The sequence below is a fragment of the Madurella fahalii genome, assembly GCF_045866475.1.
Source record: "Madurella fahalii IFM 68171 DNA, scaffold_1, whole genome shotgun sequence".
Classification (NCBI taxonomy): domain Eukaryota; kingdom Fungi; phylum Ascomycota; class Sordariomycetes; order Sordariales; genus Madurella; species Madurella fahalii.
Window position 1 is genome coordinate 8,674,015 of NW_027263971.1, and position 21,569 is coordinate 8,695,583.

Below are 21,569 nucleotides of genomic sequence, written 5' to 3' on the forward strand. Positions count from 1 at the left end.
GTGACGGTCTCGCGGTAGTGTTAGTGAGAGAAAGTCTGGAAGAAGTTGGCTTGCAAGGAAAATGAGCCTTTGATTACTGTTGTCCGGCGGATCATCGGCGGCCAATGGCGTCGCGGGGATCGGATGTAGTTAGTTTTCGGAGGGTGATTTCGGCCGTGGGACCCGCTTCTCCGTGATTCTGGCGGCCGGCCCCGGACCCGAACCCGCTTGGTCCTTGATTCGGTGACGGAAAAGTACATGTAGGGACCGTTTTGCATTCGTGATTTGACGACAGAAAGGCACATCCCAGAGGTCCGCTTGGCCGTTAATCTAGTTATGAAAACTTGGCTAGGTGGTAACTTCAAGTTATATTTCTATTGAAATTATGTTCCCAAAATTGGCATTGCGATAAATGTCTTCGATGTCAAACTGCTGAAGAAATGAATATATCTAGGCGGTGCGTGGCGCAGAGGGGTAAGGATCCGTGAAAGAGGTTCAAAGGTTTAGGACATTGAAAAGGGGGTGGGTACCCAAGCGCCTGTTTACGCCAGCTGTGAGTGGCATCTCAGTAATCGCTATTTTCAGGGTGCTTTCATGGAGATGACTCTGGCTGGCATGCGTTCTGTGTCTTTGTATACGTTTGGCTGTCGGCTGCTTGCTGTTTCTGTCTCGTCCGGGCAGGCACTTCAGTGTTTAGACGGATCTCAAATTCTGTTTGGCGGTGGGCGCGACCATCGATGGTGAAAGGAAAGCAACAGGCTCGGGTTTCTAGCAGATAGTGGTTTATTCGATGTGTGTACAATCACAGCCAGGATAAAAGAAGCGGCGGGTCATGGCATTTCGAACAGCTTGACACTGTTTGGGGGGGTAGGTGGGATTAGGAGATGATTAAAAAAAGCGGAAAACAAAGCTGACATTGAAAGAATCATGCTATACACGTAGCAAAAAGCTGTCAGCAAAGAGCCAAAGTCCAGTCGAGCAAAAACATGGCCGTCCATCGATTTTGTGATGCGTGTATTGCCGTCAGGCTTCCGGTTTCTGAGTGGTCGCGGGCACACCAGAAGATAGCTGGAGAAATCTCAAAGCCAATATCCTAGAGATGACCTCCTATCTTTCAGACACTCGTCAAGTCACGCTCAGGGCCGTCTTTGGTGAAGCCAACATCCTTGGCGACGTGCATGTTGGCTATATGCATTGCCCCTGTTACACATTGCACACTCCTGATTTCTCTTTCCGCTCGTCTTTTGTTTGCTTTATTGTTCCTGCTTGTTCCTGCTTCGCAATCCTAGCCGTCACATCCCATACCAGAGTTCACATTTCGGTATCAGTTTCAACTCGCTTTTCATATTCTTCATGATCCTAATCACCGCGTTTCGCATCGGGCTTCACACTAGGTTTCTATTTCCACTTAGTACTCTCTGCTCACTATTCAACCATGCTCCCGAAATGCAAAGTAGCTAGCGAAGTAGATGCCGTGAACGACTTGGATGTTTTCGAAGTCACTATATGTCGCCGTTTCCGTGGTTGATTTATAAGAACTTAGATATCCTAAACGCTATCTAACCGCAACAGCCAGGTGTCAGAGGCCCTAGTCGTCACGTAACACCCAAGTCGATCATTAGCTATACGGTTGGCTAATGCGAGCCACACTCTCTATCTTCTACTCAAACGGGTCTACGAATCCCCGAATTAGCTCTACGAGTTATCGATCATCTGCGGGCGAGCCCGGCGCTGTTCTTGGAGGATGGATTGGTTCCGGATGAGGTCAGTCGGTTGTTAGAGACGGGGGCGTCGGCTGTGAAGGAGGGATGGGTAGGAATCCAAGTTACACGCGGTCAGTGGAGGTAATTAGTTTGAGCGACCTAGAGCAGTTCGCGGTAAGGATGCGGACAGAGTCGAAGGCGCTATCTCAGAGCGGGAAAGGCAGTTTTTACGGGCCTACGGAACAATGGCGGATTTAGTACTGCCATATGCTATTTGGTCAGGCCAAGCGGGGTGAGGAGGCGAAGGGTGTAGTTTGAAGGAGTATCCTGGGCGCGATCATAGCGGACAGCGGCGAGTGCGATTACGGATGGGACTGATTATTTTATGGACTGGTGAGGATGGGGGTGTGAATGGGGAACGCAAAAGTCGAATTGGAATGTCTACTTAGGCAGTAATAGTGCCTGTCGTCTCCCTTGTTTCGTTCCCGAGGCATGGCTCTGGTGCAGACAATGACATTGTCTACTCTTTGAAGGGTTCTTCCCCTGTAGGCTGAGCAGCTTCTCGATGAGCCTCCTTTTCGGTGGCCGCCACCGGGGTAATGGTTCCACCGGGGACCGGCTTCCGAGGGATCGCTGGCTTTGTCTCTTCGGTAATCGCCTCCTGGGGCTTTCCGTTGGCCGTGTCCTGGGATTTTCGAGGTGCTGGCACGCCTTCCCCCGCAGTTTCTTGGGGGTTTTTATCAGGCGGATGAGCTTGATCAGCCACTTGTTGCAGGTTGTCTGCCGCCTGAGATTGGTTTCCCTGCTGAGGCCCTGGGCCTTCCGTCACTGCTGTCTTCGGATTCGTAGTTGTAGGTTGAGAAATAATCTCTTTGCTGGCTTCCTCGTTGTGAGTCGGGCCCTCAGGTGCTGTTTCCTGCCCAGAAGATCTGGAAGGAGTTGGAAGAGTCTGGGCAGGAGGCTTGGGTTTTTGGCACGCTGCTCCTTCAATAATGCCCTGACGGGTGGCTGTCTGGTAGGGCAACAGCCGGTCAACAAGCACTTCTGCCTTTTTGACCACTTCATCCCCATCTTCAAACTTCTCGCCACCCATATTTCCTCTCTTGTAGAGCGCAGGTTTGATGAAGAACTTGACCTCCAGACAATTCGCGTTGTCGGGCATCTGCTTCTCGGCATCTTTGCCGATCTCCATTGTAGCAGGATTGAAATAGAGAACTGGCGGCGGTGCGCTCACGACTACGGACCAACGAGGTCGTTGGCAACGCATACGCTGGGAAAACTCGATGGCATTTTGCACGATGCTCTTTAGTTCGTCCGCATTCTGGTCTGGGTTCTCCCAAGGGCGCAGGATATTGTTGATTATGTCAATATCCTTTTGGAGGTTGGGAGGAACCGTGGGTTCGGGCGATTCCCCCTGAACTTTGGCCAGTAAATTTGTTGTAATTGCTCTCCAATCGTTGTATTCTCGATGTGTGACGGTCTTACCGACTGATTTTGAACGGTCGAGGTAAGCAAGAGTCATAGGCTGCACAAAATTGCGAACGCTCACCTTGGTTGTAGATCGTTCTCTCGATATCCTGAAGTTGTTTTCTAGCATCCTCCTCAAGCCAATAGTCTTCGCCTCTCTCGCCGGGATGCTCCCCAATGCCAAAGTTGCGAAAAACTGTGTTGCAGAGACGCTGCACCACAAGGTCGTTTGCAAGGGCTCGCCGATGATTGGTGTTCTTCATTATGCTCATGAATTCTAGCTTATCGTAAGATCGACCGAATCGATTGAATAGCTCCTGGAGAAGCTTGTCCGTAGGATTAGGACAGACCTTAGCGTCCTCAGGCGCGTTCCGCAGGTTTGGTTCATCCTTGCTGAACCGGGCTGCCCAGGTGCGGACTCTCCGAAATAGAACATCGAATTCCTCTTTGATTTTCTCATCTTGAGACATCCCCATGCCCAGAAATAAGTCGGCGTTGTCGATATACTTCTGCTTCTCATCCATGACTCTCTGCAGCTCTCTCTGTTGTTGTGTTTTAATTTCCCGCACTTCTTCTGTCACTCGAAGATTTCTCTGCGGCTGCTCCTGAAAACTCGAGCGATCCGTCAACTTGGCCGCGCTGCCCCCTAGCTCCGCGCCCTGAGCATAAGGTTGGGGTACCGTCGATGATGGTGACGACAACTCGTGTTTGCGGGTAAACCTGTTCTGGATGCGTTTCTATAGAGGCTGGGGTCAGAGCGTGGACGTGGACCTAGGATTTGAAGCTAACGTACCTTCCATTTTGTCCCCATGTGTTCCACCACCGCAGTAGCGGATTGGGAATCTTGCTTCATGTTGAAGGTGGGGGTGTAGGGAGTTGTGATCCGTCACGGTGTGGGCAATACCCGGACTGGCTCTGTAGCGAGAGTGAGGTCGAAGAGGTATCGCTATACAGCTGCTTCTAGCTAGGCCGTTGCTGAAGTTTATCAGAGGCTGGCGGCAACATCTGAAAGGGTTGTGTATGAGGAACAACATGGCTCTTTGATCACGAAAGGGTGGGCGCAAGTCCACTGTCCACGGCCAGGCCTGCCGCCCTGAGCGCTAAATGCGGCGCCGATAAAACGATGTATGCAAACCTGCCCAACCTAAGCAGGCAATTCGAAATCGGCACAGCGAGTTTCACTGCTTCGGTACCATATGGAAGGACCTGTGACAGGCCCGCTCTTGGGGGCATCGGGCTGAAATTCGGGCTAGCGGCAAATGCGACGGCGCATCGTGTTTGGCGGCTTCATGGTGACGTTGCTGCCTCTTTGTACCCACATGGCCATGGTTGATTGGGTTGGTGACACTTGGCGAGATCCGGAGCTTTGCGAGCGTATAGAAAAGGAAGAGAACAAGCTCGTTTAGCGGGTGCGCTGTTTGATCGATGAGAATGATTGGCTAGATGGGACACAGGAATCTAAGGACAATGAAGTGGCGGCAATCCCCTACACCAGAACTGGGAGACCGAGGACGCCGCACAATATATTGAAGACAATGGAGACGACTCCCGTGATGTACGGTAGCGACTTAGCAAATGCGGCTCGCATCTGCAGGCCATTCGATATTACCTCGTCCACCTCGTCCCCAATGAACCGATCAAGGCCGGTCTGCTGTTGCCGGGCTTGCTGGAGTCCGGCTTCCTCTCTTGCAATGTCGTCTTCTACTTCCCGCTTCTGGTCCGTACTCCCTCGAAACCCTCCCTTGAGCGCCTGCATCAAGTTCTGTAGGGTTAACTCATGCTCTCGTCTTCGGGCCTCTAGACGACGATGCACATAGGCACCGGCTGTGGTGTCTTTGAGCTTCCTCTTCCCATCAACGAGCTCCTTTTGCAGAGAGAGAACAACAGGAAGCCCGTTCAACAGTTGGCTGATAAGAGCGATGGCGGACGCTTGGCTGCCGTAGAACCTGCTCATCCTGGAGCCTCTTTCGAGCATGTAGGTCCAGAAGCTCTTTCTCAATTCTGCCTCTTTGCGCGATCCAGCGTCTTCGTCTGTCTGGGACCACATTGAGGTGACCAACATGACGTTTCTCAGCGTGCTGTCGCCGCAAATACGTTTGACAATCTCGAACGTCTTGGCGGCGGACGCCCCGTATCTGATGTCGGTAATGCGGTGGACGTAGACGATTCCCCTCAACGCAGCGCCCAGTTTGTATTGTGCAGCCAGCACCCGGGAGATTTCGGTCAGGATCTGAGCGTCGGTCCTGCCGGCATCGTCGAAGCCAGGCGTGTCGATGACTACTACCGACTTGCGCCCGATCTCAATCAAGATTGCTTTGCACCGGTAAGTGCCTGGGAAAGTGAGAGGTGGACGGGTTAGTATGTGTGTGCCAAAGTGATGTCTAGACCAGTAGTAGATCGTACAAGAGCGAAGAGAGTCTCCCTCATCGGTAACTTTCCTGCCGGCCAGTTTATTGATGAAATGGCTTTTCCCGGCGCCGGTAACACCCATGACAATGATCATGCTGACATTTTTAGTTTCGTCATAGTTGATAGCAGATGCCGCGAGTCGCCCCATCTCGCAAGTGAATCTTGGCACGATCGACGTGTTACTCTGTTCCAGGAAGTTTGGTGGCTGATCTAGAGAGAGAGAAGGGGCCGTTCGAGGATGGCCCAAATTTTACTTCCTTGGGAACCGCCAGTACTTCCACCAATAAGAGACGGCTTTCGTGTGAGCGCAAAGCCCGAAGAGAGCCCAACCAGACGCGAGTCAAGTATTTGCTTCGCTCTCCCATTTGTTGTCACTAATCAAGCGGCTTTCCTGCGCAATTGTGTGCATTGGGCACCAAAACTCGGCATCATGACTGCGGGAAGACCAACCAGCCAAAGGATCAAGTGATCGGCCTTGGGAGTGATAAAGTACGGGCACATGATCTTTGAGGCTTGCCGCGGGCTAACCATCTGGACTCTTCCTCAAGACTGACTTGGGGAGGTGTGTCTTATAGCGTCGTGCAACAGCCAAATTGCCGACGACAGCATCGGCGACCTGAAGTGTTCCGGCGTCTACAGGAAACTGTGGCATGTGTGTTCCCCCGAGAACAAGAGTCATCAACATATCCGCTTTCTTTGGAAACACATCCTGTCGGCCAACATCAGCGGCCCTCTTCCTTCCAAGTCGTAGCCCCACTGCCTACCTAATCTGCCCGTGTTTCATCCACGCAACCAATCACCAATTCTTATCAAGCCTCTAGTCATGCCTCGTCCGGGATATTCTACGCCACCCCCCATTGCCGACTCCTGCAGTGCCCGGGTACCGCACACTGCTAAGCCAGGGAGAAGCAGTGACAGCGAGACGGATGCCGAGACACTCGGGGCTAATTCTTCAGACGGTATAAGTCTTACCAAAATTATCGTTGTTGGCATTGATTTTGGCACCACGTATGGTACCACCTTAGCCCAAGAATATTAGTTGTTTACCGGTCGCTGACTCGTTTTCTTATCCGGCTCCTTCAGATACTCTGGGATCTCATGGGCGGTCAACGCTGGCAACAGGGTCATCCGTCCCGTCAATGACTGGCCCAACCCCACGGCTCAGTACAGCAACATGGACTCAGCTAAGGTGCCCACCCTGGTCTCTTACGGTGATAATGGGATTCGATGGGGCTTCCAAGCGGAGGATCCAGTGCAACGTTGGTTCAAGATAATGTTGGACCCGGCCCATGGGCACGCCAAAGGATTGAAAACAATCTCTGAGATTAAACCGGAACTGGCCAGGACTCCGCTCGAAAATCCCGAGAAACCTGCGGTGGATTTCCTCCGGGAGCTTTGGGCTTACACAGAAAAGAAGATCCGGGCACAGAAACCAGATGACGATGATGAAGTCTACTCCTTCCGAGTTGTCCTCACAGTTCCAGCCATATGGAACCAGCCCGCGAAGGATAAACTCAAACGCCTTGCTATCGATGCAGGTCTTCCTAGACATATCTCCATCGTTAGTGAACCGGAAGCCGCCGCCATCGCCGCATTTCAGAGCAGGGTAAGAGACGGGGACATGTTCAGGGTACGTGGTATATTGCGGCCTAGACGCAACTCTTCAATCTCGCTCACATCTTCGTCAGGAGAATGACGTCTTTGTAATCTGTGATGCCGGTGGGGGAACTGTGGTGAGCCTTCTATGCCCGGATAGAGTCGAGAGGAGAAAACTGGCTAAACTGGGGCTGCTAGGATCTCATCAGTTATAGGGTTACGAGCGTGGACCCTTTCGAAGTCGTGGAATGCATCCAGGGCACTGGTATGGAACACACAACTGCTACCTTGGTCGGTGCCATCCTTGGTATCTAACACCAGTTTTAACAGGGGGGTTTTATGGCGCAGGCTTTGTCGACACCGCCTTCGAGAACCACGTAAAGACGCTGGTTGGTGAAGATGCTTATCTCAAAATTCACCCCAGAAATAAGGAACGAATGCTTCGTGATTTCGATGTCCAAGCCAAGAGGAGATTTGATTTCGAACCCATTGAGAAGAGAAATGGACTGCGATATTCAGTCGAGTTACGGGGTGTTAAAGAGGATCGTGAGCTCAACATTGTTGACGAATGCATTCACGTTGACTAGTGAGTCTAACCCTAATTAAACTGTAAGATACCCGGCGGGACCTAATTCGAGACTGATTGTAAAGCGATACAATGCGCACACTATTCGATTATGTGTGCGACGGTGTGGTTAACCTCGTCGAGGACCAGGTCAAGGAGGTCGAGGGCCAGCGGGAGACAGTAAAGGTGAGTATGAAGTGCGTTGAATTTTTGATGCCGCAAACTAACTCAATCGGGGCAACATAGGCCGTCCTTCTCGCCGGCGGCTTTGGGGATAACAAGTACCTAGGACACAGAATACGGAGCGCTATGCAGAGCAGAGCGAACCAAGTTCAGGTCATTCAAATGCACGACGCGTAGGTACCTGTCAAGGAAACACCCATAAACTGATAACATGTCTCATGAGATTTCACAGTTGGTCATTAGTGTGTCAGGGAGCAACCCTATGGGGCCTCCAACAACTCAACACCGAAGCCCAACTTGTGCGGGGCCGAGTTGCCCGCTGCAGCTACGGCATCAGACTTGATCCGTCACAATATTCACACACCAAAACGAGGGGGAAGTCGGTTGTGAAGGATGAGATGATATGGTTGATCAAAGCCGCAAGTATCTCCGGTAACTACAACGGCATATATACCGACAGCTAACAATGCTGTCTTAGGGTGACAAAATCGAGGACGACCGCAAGGCTACTTATACAATGACCGCGCGTGTTAATGACGTCCGCTGGTATCATCGCTTTACCACAAGCACTCAGTTGTTCACGCACACTCTCTGGTATTGCTACACGCGCCCTCCGCCAGAGTACTACGATGACAAAAGTAAGCCATATAGCTACACTACTCCCCAGATATGCTAACAAAAGGCGTTCTAGCCATCCAATCGCTTGGCGAGCTATCACACGAGGTCAAAAAGGGGCCCCTCTATCGATTGCGTAACAGGAAACACTCTGGGGAGATTGAGTTCACTTTGGCAGTCGAGATGGGTAGTGCCAATCTCAACTTCTTCGTAACCTCCCAGGATGGCAAAGTAGCGGCACGCTGTAAAGTCCGATACTAGGATGTCAGTGTGTCAAGGGACTACCACATTAATCCCTAGGGACACGACGGCTGCGATTGCCAGGTTGAAGAGTGTTGATCGTATCGGCGGGGCGGGGCAGGCGCATGCCGTTTAGAGGAGGACCCTACATAGTGGTAGGGACGGGGCCGGAACGACATGGCGTTGGATACTACTAGTTCTCCCACCTGATTTAATAATGTCGATTCCCCGCCACCATCTTTCCATTGCGCCCTCAATTTGCATTGCGCCCTATCAAGTAAGTATGAATGATCCAGACTCCGATGGGTGAAAAGAGAGAACGCGGTCTCGCGAACGAGTCACGAGCTTGAACACCTCGGCCTACCGCTCTCGTCTGAGAGTCTACTGTAGTATTTTTACGAGCATCTCAACATTTATGCTCGGCTTCCTGATCTCCAGAAACAGATATGGTAGGCAGCAGCTAATCCCTTTTTCCATACTCTCTCCCCCTTCTCGTTGTCGTCAACATCCGTCTCGCGGTAACCAAAAGCAATTTCACTAAAACCGTTGACATGTCCTAGGGTTGGAAAAACGAATAGGCTGACAACCTTTTTCCAATTCATCCGGGCCAAGTCTGAACCCAAACACGCCAAGCTCTACTGCCTCGCATGAAAGCGACCGGCGCCAGTCTCTAGGAACATCCGCCGTACCCTGGCCATTCCAGAGCGTGACAAAAAAAAAAAAAAAAAAAAAAAACCAATTCAGGTCAAACCTGAATATCACAAACCAGAATCCTCCCCTCTCGCCTCAAAGGAACTGCTCCTTTCACTGATGGGCCCTTCGCCAACGAAAGGTTCGACCTCGTCATTTGTAGTGCCCAATCCATATGAGCCGGGAACCATGCCCGCCTACCCTACCGAAAGGAACACAAGAGGCTCTGAGTCCTCGAAAGTCAGCTCGCGGCCACATTACAAAAACGGTCAGGACGCGCGACACCATCGTCGCTGAGCTGTACAAATTACTAGTTACGCGGCGGTTGGCGGCGCTGCTGGACGACTTTATAGAATTTTCTGCTGATTTCAAGATCTTCAAGTGTCCCAACAGGGCCTGTTCTTGACGTAACAAAGACGTGAGACCGATAGCCGAAGAAGCAAAACAGGAGGTGGCGGCTCGGAGACTGTGGTGGACGGCGTCTGCTTTTGAGTGGGAAGGGCGAGGCGCCGGACGCTGTGTGGGATGAGATTGCGGAGGAGATGCTGGAGAAGCCTGTGGAGCTGGGGCGGCCCGTGTTCAAAGTATAGGTGAGGGCGTTGAGGGGGATCTAGAACGTGAAGACGGGGCGCCGGACAGGTCGAGGCCTCATAACACCTCATTCGGGATGATGCGGCGCTAGTGTTGTTATTGTTTTATGTGTCAAACACCGACTCGGTGTAGATGCCATTGTCGACCGCGGCATGGATGCCATGAACGGATAGGCTCGGAGAGCACCTGGTTGCTCCAAAGCCGGCTCTGCTGACAACTGGCCGCTGATCGGTTGATCCCAGGTTGTATAGCGGCAGTCGTCTGACATTAGTCACTACAGCCACAACCCTACACTTTGCCTTATCGGAAGATGCAGGCTGTACATCTCAGACTCTCCCCGCCAGTGTCATACTTAAGTAATTACTTACTTTCTAAGATTATAGTGTTCCCGGCACAGACTTCATCAAAAGGAAAAAGAAGAAAATGAAGAGGGGAAGGAAGGAGGAATACAATAAGCACGGCAGTGGCCAGAACCTTCATCTCAAGGGCTCCGTCTCTCAGTGGAGGCTCCGCCCGCATGACATCAAGAACAACGAAACCAGCACTATGCGTCACCGCACATTTTGCACACCAGGAATGCCGACCAGCTTAGAGCCATGACTTGGGCTAGAGTTTGTTTTACGTGATTCTACGTCAAACTGACTGTTGATTTCAACACTGACGGAACCTTCACTAGGAGGGTCTCCGACCATTCATTTCAACGGCGGCGTAGCCGTGTTGTTTCGTACTCTCATAATTCTGGACTCTGCACCCGACCGCCTGGATGCCGTACCATGACGCCGAGTTGCCCAAGATTGCTGGTCCCAGGCCTGCTGGCAGCTGCCCAGCTCGCTACAACTTATACGCTTGAATTGGGATCCAAAGGTGCGGACTGGCGCAACCCAAATGACAAAGAGGATCCCCAGCGTATTATCTCTGGTTGACATGAGACAAAAAAACTCTCCAGACTCGCTTAAAACGGTTGCGAGCTACATGGCCGAAGACATGATGTCATTCTATACCGGGAACCTGCCCGGAGGGGTCCCTGGTCTTCTGCCCCAACCATACTACTGTGCGTTGCATCTCTAGTATTGCGAGGCGAACATTCCCATTAACACGCCGTGGGGGCCCAGGGTGGGAAGCTGGCGCTCTCATGGGCGCTCTGATTGACTACTGGTACTACACGGGCGACACGAGGTGGAACAATGTTACTCAGCAAGGACTCCTTTTCCAAGTGGGCCCTGACAGCGACTTCATGCCGCCTAACCAGACTATGACTGAGGGAAATGACGATCAGGGGTTCTGGGGCATGGCCGTCATGTCAGCAGCCGAGTACAACTTCCAGAACCCGCCACGCGACAGCCCGCAGTGGCTCGCCCTAGCCCAGGCCGTCTTCAACACGCAAGCGGCCCGCTGGGACGACCAAGAGTGTGGAGGCGGGCTCCGCTGGCAGATCTTCCGGTGGAACAACGGGTTCAATTACAAGAACTCGATCTCACAAGCCTGCTTTTTCAACATCGCCGCGCGCCTAGCTCGTTACACGGGCAACCATTCCTACGCCGAGTGGGCCGAGCGAGCCTGGGACTGGATGATCGCTACGGGACTCTTGAACAAGGACTCGTACCGCATCTACGACGGCATGCACACGCATAACTGCTCAGCCATCACCCCTTACGAGTGGACCTACAACGCCGGCGCCTTTCTGCTGGGAGCAGCGGCCATGTACAACCACAGCACGGACGCCGCGCATGTAGAAAGCTGGCGCGAGCGCATCGACGGCCTGCTCAACGGCACCCTCGTTTTCTTCAGGGGCGACAACCGCGACGTCATGACCGAAGTCGCCTGCGAGCCCGTCGACCTGTGCGATCTCGACCAGCAGAGCTTCAAGGCCTACCTGTCCCGCTGGATGGCGGCCACCACCAAGTGGGCGCCCTGGACGTACGACCGCATCAAACCTTTGCTTGAATCGTCGGCCGTGGCGGCGGCCTCGACCTGCACCGGCGGCAGCAACGGGCGCATGTGCGGGTTAAAGTGGACTGAGCCCGGCAGATGGGATGGGACTACGGGGGTAGGGCAGCAAATGGCGGCCATGGAAGTTGTCCTGGCGAACATGATCCAGGAGGTCACCCCTCCGGTGACGGACGCGGATGGCGGGACTAGCATCGGCAATCCCGGGGCAGGCGCCTCAGACGTCGACTGCCTGAACCCATTCCCTCCGATCTCGTCTGCCGATAAGGCGGGAGCCTATACCCTTACTGTTCTGGCTGTCTTGGGGTTGATCGTCGGATGCGTCTTTGTCCTGACCGACGAGACTAACAATGTGTCTGCTATGGAACGGGTAGCAAAGTTGCACGCGGTAGTGATACTAGCCGGCGGTGGCATGCTTAGCGAGCTACGGCTGCGGCGCTGGAATAAGAGCCAGCAGAAGGAGAAGAGTGTAGACAGCTCTGTCCTCATGTAGGATACTAGACGAAGACCCGATGCGGAAAAGGACGTGTCTGCGGGCAGTTGCATTCGCTCTCTGCACGATACTTGTTGGGGTGCACCCCACGGCCTAAGACCCGGCCCGAGTCGGACGAGGACGGGACATCGGACGATGAGCGCCTAGTTTGCTGCATTGATGCGGGGACCGAGAATGGGAAGTTTAGAGTCGCCGGTACTCTTGCCGCAGCACGTTTGGTGGCGGACGGAAATCCGCTGCCTCGACTAATGCTGATTCTTTCTCCTACTCTGTTGGTTTGGCAGCCTCTGAACTGTTGACTGTAACCCTGCAGTGCCATTTTGTGCTAATGGATGTCGTGCAAAAGTTGGGGGTTGTGTATCGTGTGACAAACTGAAGGAGGGTGGAAAATCCCCGCCGCCGGAAAAGGGGGGGGGGGGGGGGGGGGGTTATGTTGGGAGTTTGGGGGTTGGTTCATATTAGGTTAAATCTATTCGTTCTCCATCGTTATCACGATGTTGGCGGCGATTATTGGCATGGAGCGCGACGAAGTAAACGGGTTGGGTTGGGGAAGACCGGAGACGTGCCTTCTGGACTTGCTTGATGTCTCCGTGTCCATATTCAGTGTACGATTCCATCGGGACCGGATTGTTCGAGGAGAAAACAAATCAGCCCGCGATGTCTTGGCCGTAAACTTCGAGTTACATTCTTTACCGTTTTACACAGAAGATGTAAAAACTCGGGATATGCTGCCGCCTCACCAACCCCCGAGGAGGCGTACGAATGAGCCGAAGAGATGATGGGCAAAGGGGTTGGGGTTGGGGTTTAGCCGAGGATACGCGATTCCTGGCGAACATCTTGAATCCTCTCCAGGACACTCGTTCTACTACAGTTTAAGATTCTGAAGAACGGGTATCTTAAAATATGACAGGGCGGTCAACCTTGTCCAGCAGGTGATACTTCACAAATTATCCAACAACGCTGCCTTGTCAAATGCCTGGGGTATTGTACCCAAAAATTCGTGTGCGTTGGCCCCTACGCGGGTCTCAATCCTGCCCATCCTTGAGCCTAGCGCGTCCATATGGCTTCCGCTTCTTTGAGGTGCTTCTTGCGGCATGATCCACGGGTGGTAAACGAGATTTGGAAGACTGGGTCAATAAAGCCGCCTTGGAAACCTTTTGCTTGTCTCTCGGCCGGCCCTCATCCTGCTTCAACAACGAGAGCGGCGTTGGCGCCATGAGTGGTTTGTCAACGACCTCGAACTCCGAGTCATCGCCAGTGTCACCAACAGGGGAATGAACGTCCCCTGGCACGGCAATTGGGGAAGGCGGCGGGACTCCTTCGGCAGCTTGCGCGGTACTCGCAGCGCGGAGGGATTCTTGCCGTTTCTTCCAGTGGCCGACTAGCTGATCTCGCAGAGCGTACGACTCGTTCGTGGCGTCCTCCTAGAGATTCCGAAGCTGCTTTCGGCCCCGCTTGAACTCTTCAAATGAATTCACCAGGTTTGTAGAGGTGGTGGGATACTGATGATAATCTAATCTTTCGTCGTCTACCTCGGACGGCGCGGCGTAATGCGAGATGAAGTTGACATTCCTTCAGCAGCTTGGCCGATATGTGCACCATGGAGTCCTCGTTTGGAGCGGTTTGAACAGCATGAACATATGCTCTATAGGCGCTCTCGGGAGGCGAGGCAGTACCACGGGACCGGTTGATCTGTGCTCGCAAGTCGCCGAGATTCTTCGGTTGTTTCGAATTCGGGGGGTTCAGAACCCCATTCTCGAAGGCAAGAGCCGCGAACCCGGATGAGGTCGTGGATGTTGTCTTCGTTGTCTTGCTGTCGTCCGTGGTCGTCTTCGACCTCGTGCGGGACTTTGAACGGGAACTCTTTCCCGCTGGACTTCGTCATCTTGTTGAACAGGCGCAGATTCCCCCGTGTCAGCTTGGACGGGGCAGTCGGCTTCCGGTGCCTTCGCCGTGCACCTTCAGGCCGTGGGCAAGCGGCCGAAACAGGTGGTTTGGAGTGGTTTGAATGGTTGCCGTTGATGGCAAGCTGTTGACGTGCTTGGAGTCTGGAACTACGTCTCAGTTTCCCCGGGCCTAATTCACGAGTATCAGTTATACCAGGCTGTGCAAAGTGGTTCAGCGCACGCACCCGGTGATGCGTCCGTCCGTGGCAATCGAGCCCTTTTTACAGGCCTCGAGTCGCTGACTGGTGCTGCCTCGAGCTCGCGTTTCCTAGACCGTAAAGGGCCTCCGAAGTTCAATTCCGTACCTAACACATCAGCACAGACTCATAACCGTCTGGTGATGTGGGCGCCCTGGCATCGCTTAGGCTCTTACCTGGAACATCCTCTGGCAGGTTGGGTTGGGCGGGCTTCTGGGGAACCGGAACGGATCGTGGCTTGACGGCTCGGTTTCTCATGATGAGGAGATTTGAGACCATGCCTCATGAAAATGGCCGAGAGCAAGGGCGGTCAGGCTGCAGACACGTTGGCTTGGGCGTGGTCTTGCAACTGGGGCCAAGGCAACCCACTTCAGGGAGCAAGCGGTGGGTGGTTCGAGAAACTGATTGGTACTCCCATCATTAACATGTGCCTTTTGGTGGTTGCGTGCCATGGTGAGAGTCGAGCCTTTCAGTTTCCCATTCCGTTTGTCATGTAGTGCTGAGAACGAGTGTTGCAGATGCAGTCGCAGGGCTGAAATGGCCCACGCATCAGCGGGTAAAGTTCCCAGAGGCCCAATGATTGGATAATAATCCATCACACAGTGGAGCAGTTCTTGGCGCGGAACGATGCTTGACCCTGAGAAAGTCATCCAAACAATCCCTGCGCCGAGTCCATCGCGTCTGCTACTAACACAGCACAGCGGAGCAACCTCCGTGGACCAGCCTATCACCAGCGCCTTCTCCCAGCGTACACCCAGCTCAAGTTGAGGTATGTGACCGATGCACCCGACCACGCATCCATCGGTTACTGACCCCCCAGACAACCCGGCCAGGGCGGTGACGCCGACCGCACAAAGCGCAACCGGCGTGCCGGACTCGAGGCCGCAGACGCAGCGCACTGCGCCAAAGCTCAAGGGGCATAGATTGTGACGTCATTCAAGGTTCCATTTTCACACCAGACCAGCGACGTTCACAATGCAGGCATTGATATTACACTATACCGGTCGGATTGGGTAACGGTTAGCTGCTTGGCCGTAAAAACCTCTGGTCCGCTGAAAAGCTGCATGAGACACACTGCACATAATTCAGGGTAGCAAAGAGCGCGCTTTTAAACAAAACAAAGAAAACCTCAATTGGAAAATGACTGACATGAAATCCAAAATATCCTGCACCAAAGCCCGGGGTTTTGCAACCTGAAATGCGTACATGTCAATGTGTCGTTTTCCTGATTGACTTTCTGACAAAAGAATAAACGAAATATCCCACACCAGCGCGTGGAGGGTCAGCGAGGCGACGGTTGCTCCTTGCCAGCATCCGCTTGAACATCTGCTGTCCCTTGAACATCATGTCAAATCCTCGGAGCGCGCAAAGCGACCCCATAGCGGCACGTAAAATCCAACTCACCTTCGCCGCCGAAGGCCTGGCGACTGACCGAAAAAGGGGCACTGCAAGTTCTATTCCTCGGCACCATGACATGTATTGGGTGCCAGATTACCAAACTGTGGGTTACTTTCCACTCCGTCATCTTTACCCCAAAGTGACCAAATTGCCATGGTTAGAACCACAGTGGTGGTAACCAACCTGTCACATGATTGGCAGTTATACAGCACCAGCCCGGAGCACCGGGCCACTCACACGGAGACACCTGAGAACCAGTCACAAAATCGGGGCCTTGAATGCCTCGGTCCCTCCGAGCCATCGATAACGGGCAAATTAAGAGAGCGGGAGGTAGACGCCACATGATCACTGTATCTCGGGGTAGTGAGTAAGCCACCGATAAGGTTGTCAGCCGCGCTTTAGACAGAGCGGTGAAGCAGAACACTGTTGAGACGTATCGCATAAATTCTAATTGCCCTCTGAAAGACTATCAGCCTGTGCGTCCCAGCACGCTTCAGATATGGAGTTTCTCGCCGCTTCGGCCCTCGCCGTGCCCCTCTCGGTTTGGGGACTACACTGCGCTTACTCGTCCCTTTTCATCCGCAGCCACCACGTCACGATCTCCTCCTATCTCCTCCTGCTCGCACTCACCGCTTCCGCCATCAAGCTCAATATCTCTCTCATCAAGAAATACCAATTCCACCGCCGCGCGCACGCCCTAGGCTGCGGCCGCGTGGCAGTTTACCCGCACAAGGACCCGATCCTCGGCCTAGACTCGTTCCTCGAGGGTCTGCGTGCCTTCAACAGCCACAACCTCCTCAACTTCTACGCCAAACGCTTCGCATCATGCGGGACTACCCACTACACCATCACGCTGGGCAACTGGGTGCTCATGACCAACGAGGTCGAGAACATCAAGGCGATCCTAAGCACCAAGATGGACGACTGGCCCATCGACGGGCCGCGGTTGCTCGCAACGCTCCCCGTGCTGGGGCCAGATAGCATCTTCACCAGCAACGGCGAGGCATGGCATAAGGCACGCACCATGCTCCGGCCCTCGTTCGTCCGGGACCAGGTGGCCGACCTCAAGTGCTTCGACCGGCACATCGGCAACCTGCTGGCTGCCATCCCGGCCGACGGCGCCACGTTCGATATCCAGAACCTGCTGCTTGACATGACCATGGACTCGTCGACAGACTTCTTGCTGGGGTACTCGACCAGCTCGTTAACTACGCCTTCGCCCGACGCCCGCAAGTTTGTCGAGGACTTTGAGTACGCAGGCCGGGAAAGCGCCAAAAAGGCCCGACTGGGGCCTGTCCTGTACCACCTCCCTCACCGTGAGCTCAAGGAAGCAGTGCGTAGGCTTCGGGAATATGTGCGCTTCTACATAACGAAAGCAGCAGCAGCAGCAGCCCAGAAAGACGGGGCAAAAGAGCGCGACTATGTCTTTCTCGACGAACTGCTCAAGTTGAATCCGCCCGAGGACTATACCGTAGACCAGATCCTATCCATTCTTATCGCGGGACGAGACACCACGGCAACGGCCATCACGGCCGCCTTCTACTTCCTGGCTCGCGATCCCGCGGCGGTGGAGAAGTTGAGGGAGGAAGTCTGCGGCGTGGCTGAGCCGCACCCGACGTGGGAGCAGCTAAAGCAGTTGAAGTACTTGAATAACGTCATCAAAGAGGGCATGTCCGCCCACCGTCCTGTCCCAAGCCGCCTTGTTGGACATACCTTGTGCTAACCATTCCACAGCCTTACGTCTCTTCCCCCCAGTGTCCACAAACTCGAGGTCGTCAAACAAGGAAACCATCCTCCCCCGCGGCGGGGGTCCTGACGGGAAACGGCCCATCCTCGTGCCCAAGGGAACGTCTGTCAGATGGTCCAACCACGGGGTGCACCGGAACAAAGACATCTTTGGACCTGACGCTGACGAGTTCAGACCTGAGCGTTGGGATGCCGATCTCCGGGTTGGGTACGTGTCGTCTTGCATCCGTGTTCTCGGCGCCTGCAGCAGGTGGCTGACAAGAGATGTTGCAGCTGGGAGTACATCCCATTCAGCGGAGGACCGCGCATCTGCCTTGGCCAGCAGTTTGCCCTCACCCAGATCGCCTACACCCTATTCAAGTTTTTCAGGGCCTTCCGGGCTATCGAGGCGCGCGATTCTGGGCCGTTGCTGGCGCGGACCAACCTGACCGTTTCGTTTCCCCATGGTTGTTTGGTCAGTGCGACGCGTGCTTGAGCTTGCTGGAGAAGTTGTCCTGTCAGCGTTGTGTGGGTATGAAATTGCTAGTATTTGTTGATCATCAGCTTCGTGTCAAATATCCCAACTATTTGTTTCCTAGCTGCTCTTGCGTTTTGAGCTCTACGGTGGGCCCACTCTGCCTTTCGAGGCGGTTAAGGTACCCGTTGGCGAACAGCAGGTGGCATAGACACACCCCAGACAACTCTTCCGTAAGCAAGTGTAAGGAACCTTGAAGCTAAGGCGTCCAATCCGCTCTACAACAGCCTGTTGCAACTGAACTTGTGTACGCCGCTGTAGACGTCTCTCACAAGACTGGGAAGCCCCGAAAACGAAACCGGTGAATACCATGGGGATGTCGAGCAAGAATTCGCAGACCGGTCAAGTCCTAAGGAGACCGGTGAAGGTGTCGATGTGTTTGAAGTTGTTCACCGGTCAATATGTTCTTGTTGCAACGCCACACCGGTGAAGGCGTAGGTGTGAGGGTTTTTAGCTGGTTGCTGACCCCGCACACCGGTGAGTCGCACCAAGCTGGGTCAACTACGGTAATAATCCCCGACACAAGGTGGGGACGCTCTGTAAACCGGATCAAGATACCCTTTTGAGTCTTCTGGGCGTTGCTGACCGGTGAACGCAGGGTAATGCAAGGCACGTGTTTTAACCGTTGCCATTCGAAGAGAGGGCTTCTTGGGCTGCTACACCAGAATTATGGCCCCCAAGCCAAGAGCTTTATAACACACAACAGCAGCCCCCTGAACTGCATCATTTATCTTGCACTTGCCCTCCCACGTGCACTACTCTCCGGCCGGGGTATTCTCCCAAGTATTCTATAACTTTAGCAGATCTGCTACGGGATTAGATGCTATTTCGAACGATCAAGGAGTTTCTCTTGCTCAATGGTGGCGATGGCTAGGATGCGAATGGCCAGAGACGACAGCGCGGGAAGATAGATTGGAATCTCGGTAGTTTCCAGTTGTATATAGACCACTTCATTGCATGCATATCTTCCTCTTCGAGCATCAATGAGTGTCGGCTGGCAAGCAAAACCCAGCCCCCTCTGTCCCAACTTGAGATCCCCGTAAATCAGTAACACATTGCTCACCGTTGCTCAGAAATACTTTGTGTAAAGTCAATAGATTGCAAATTCATCACCGAGACACGGTAACGCCCACAAGCCTCAAGTACTATAAACCTTTAGGAGTAAACCTCGCCGACAGCTTTCCATAACGCCAGAGGTCAGATCGTAGCTTTCGTCATACTATCGCGACCACGCCGGCGCTCACCTGCCAAGTAGCGCTACTACCGGTTCGCCTTGGGCAAGTACCGACTCCGAATCGCCTGCCCGATGACACTCATCCGGCTCCCGATCGTTCCATCCTGCATCCGACTAGCAAGCGCCTCTTCCAAAGCCGACTGCGTGACCGAAGCATCTAAAACATAATATCGTCAGCATGCCGCTCCGAGCTTACCCCATCCCACAACCCAACGAAAGGGGAAAAGGGGGGAACTCACCATCCAAGTCACTAAAACTGCTCCCCATACTCGGCGTCCCCTCACTCCCCTCCCTTGACGCCCCCTTCCCCTTACCACCGGACCCCTGATACCCCCTTCCCGCCAGCTCCGCCGTCCTCCTGGGGGACAGCGGGCCAGCAGGCAACCCCCGGCCGCCGGCCGCCGCTCCCGTAGCAATCCCCGTGGCGGGCCGCCTCGACACAATCGCGGCCGACCCGACCGACGAGTCCGACGTCTGCGACTGGTTCGCCGCGTCAAGCATCACCGACGCCGACGCCGACGCCGCTGCCGGCCCGCGCCTCCCGCCCACCAGGTCCCGCATGTCGCCGCGCAGCGTGGCGCCGAGGTCTTGGCCGCTGCTGGTGCTCCCCGTTCCCGGGCGCTGTGCGACGGCGGCGGTAGAAGCGGGGCCGCCCTGCGACTGCGGCGGGAATGGGAGGAAGGCGGGCTCGGCGTCCTCCTCGTCGTCGTCGTCGTCGTCACCGTCGCCGTCGTCGTCGGCTCCGCCGTTGAAGGCTCGGCTGCCACCCCGAGCAGTCTCTTTGGAATGGAAACGCGGCGGCCGGCGGATGATGCGGCTTTGGACGGGGCTGTCTGAGGATGAGGAAGAGGACGAGGTGGAGGCGGCTGGGCTGGGGGGGACGGTCTCGGTGTCTTCTTGCTGCTGCTGCTGCTGCTGCTGCTGCTGTTGCTGTTGGGGCTGAGGTTGTTGCTGGGAAGGTAGGTATGAGACGCGGCGCCGTTGGGGGTCGCTTAGCCGGGTGGCTGTCCCTGGTCTGGTGGCGGGCTGGTTTTGGGATGGGACTGCCGTGTTGGACGACGACGAGTTTCGAGAGGCCCGGGGTCGCGCGGGGAGAGCGGTCTTGGTGGGGTGTTCCTCGTCGTTCTTTGGGACTGGGGTAGCAGTGCGCATGGAAAGCGCAGACGGAGCGCGGCCGCCTCCCGAGGTTCGTCGCGTATGCTCGGCGGCCCACGGGTGGGTCCCGGACGGCTCGGCTCCCGGCACCGGGGAGGGAGCGTTGGAAGCCCTTGCCGCCGCCGCCTTCAGCATCTGCGCCCTCAGCTGGGTCGTGTGGCGTTCAGCCAAGTAGTTGGCCATCTGGAGGAGAAAATCGACGGTAACGTCGAACTGGGCTGCTCTGGCACAGTGTCAGCGTGGCTGTCCGCATGTGCATATTCCCCATAGCCTTACAGCTTAGTCCCTGCTCATCTGGTCAGTACAGCACAGTCAAGCGAGACAGAACAAGACATACAGTTGACATCAGCAAGCGCGGCATCAGAAAGAATGCTCCATAGCGCCTCGGATTTCTTCTCATCCCAGTTCACCTTGACGGATAGGTTAGCGTTGGATCGTGAGCAGTACAGTGCGAAGCTCACTGTTCCAGGGTCAACGAAGGTGCCGCGATTAAAGGGCAGCCGAACGTAGACGTGGTATTTCGGGTCCCGAGCTTCTTTGGTGGTCGTCCCGGGCCTATTCCGCCTCTCCATTTCGATATTCTCTGCCTTGTATCTAGGTTCCATGATGATATTGTAGTGAACTCGTGCATCGGCTAGAGGCCCTGTAAATGCAAACGGCAGAAGCCTGGGGACTTTGGATGGGCGGCTGCTGAAGACCCTTGACGGCAAGGGGCCGATAAGCGAGCGATGCAACTAAGCGGGCGGCCACACCTGCACGTTACAGTAGTGCCCGTTTTAGCAGGGGTTAGTTAGTTCTTCGTTTGGTGGACCCATGGCTTTCGGCTTGCTGTTGCTGGGGCGTTTGCAGCTGTCAACCGATTCGTGAGCAAAAAATCGCGTCGCATTTAACGTACACAGAC

At 54.4% G+C, this 21,569-nt stretch overlaps 6 protein-coding genes across 6 annotated transcripts; 3 read left to right on the top strand and 3 right to left on the bottom strand.

The window, feature by feature from the left end:
• Window positions 1-2,202: 2,202 nt before the first annotated feature.
• MFIFM68171_02362 (uncharacterized protein) lies at window positions 2,203-4,002 on the bottom strand (the record flags this gene model as incomplete). The annotated part of the gene is made up of 3 exons (XM_071057784.1): window positions 2,203-3,170; window positions 3,232-3,886; window positions 3,943-4,002. The coding sequence occupies 3 exons, from the start codon at window positions 4,000-4,002 to the stop codon at window positions 2,203-2,205; spliced, it is 1,683 nt and encodes a 560-aa protein (XP_070913885.1).
• Window positions 4,003-4,635: 633 nt separating this feature from the next.
• Window positions 4,636-5,652, bottom strand: MFIFM68171_02363 (P-loop containing nucleoside triphosphate hydrolase protein; the record flags this gene model as incomplete). The annotated part of the gene is made up of 2 exons (XM_071057785.1): window positions 4,636-5,480; window positions 5,553-5,652. 2 exons carry the CDS (start codon window positions 5,650-5,652, stop codon window positions 4,636-4,638), a joined length of 945 nt encoding a protein of 314 aa, XP_070913886.1.
• A 729-nt stretch (window positions 5,653-6,381) lies between these two features.
• On the top strand, window positions 6,382-8,778 carry MFIFM68171_02364 (uncharacterized protein; the record flags this gene model as incomplete). The annotated part of the gene is made up of 10 exons (XM_071057786.1): window positions 6,382-6,566; window positions 6,642-7,188; window positions 7,247-7,291; window positions 7,353-7,419; window positions 7,485-7,740; window positions 7,806-7,905; window positions 7,966-8,075; window positions 8,135-8,321; window positions 8,381-8,540; window positions 8,594-8,778. The coding sequence occupies 10 exons, from the start codon at window positions 6,382-6,384 to the stop codon at window positions 8,776-8,778; spliced, it is 1,842 nt and encodes a 613-aa protein (XP_070913887.1).
• A 2,033-nt stretch (window positions 8,779-10,811) lies between these two features.
• On the top strand, window positions 10,812-12,478 carry MFIFM68171_02365 (Mannan endo-1,6-alpha-mannosidase; the record flags this gene model as incomplete). The annotated part of the gene is made up of 3 exons (XM_071057787.1): window positions 10,812-10,902; window positions 10,985-11,089; window positions 11,151-12,478. The coding sequence occupies 3 exons, from the start codon at window positions 10,812-10,814 to the stop codon at window positions 12,476-12,478; spliced, it is 1,524 nt and encodes a 507-aa protein (XP_070913888.1).
• A 4,040-nt stretch (window positions 12,479-16,518) lies between these two features.
• Window positions 16,519-18,240, top strand: MFIFM68171_02366 (Cytochrome P450 alkane hydroxylase; the record flags this gene model as incomplete). Its single annotated transcript, XM_071057788.1, has 3 exons — window positions 16,519-17,686; window positions 17,754-17,973; window positions 18,039-18,240. 3 exons carry the CDS (start codon window positions 16,519-16,521, stop codon window positions 18,238-18,240), a joined length of 1,590 nt encoding a protein of 529 aa, XP_070913889.1.
• A 1,299-nt stretch (window positions 18,241-19,539) lies between these two features.
• On the bottom strand, window positions 19,540-21,273 carry MFIFM68171_02367 (Autophagy-related protein 29; the record flags this gene model as incomplete). The annotated part of the gene is made up of 5 exons (XM_071057789.1): window positions 19,540-19,670; window positions 19,753-20,891; window positions 20,945-20,954; window positions 21,006-21,078; window positions 21,130-21,273. The coding sequence occupies 5 exons, from the start codon at window positions 21,271-21,273 to the stop codon at window positions 19,540-19,542; spliced, it is 1,497 nt and encodes a 498-aa protein (XP_070913890.1).
• Between the last annotated feature and the right edge of the window lie 296 nt (window positions 21,274-21,569).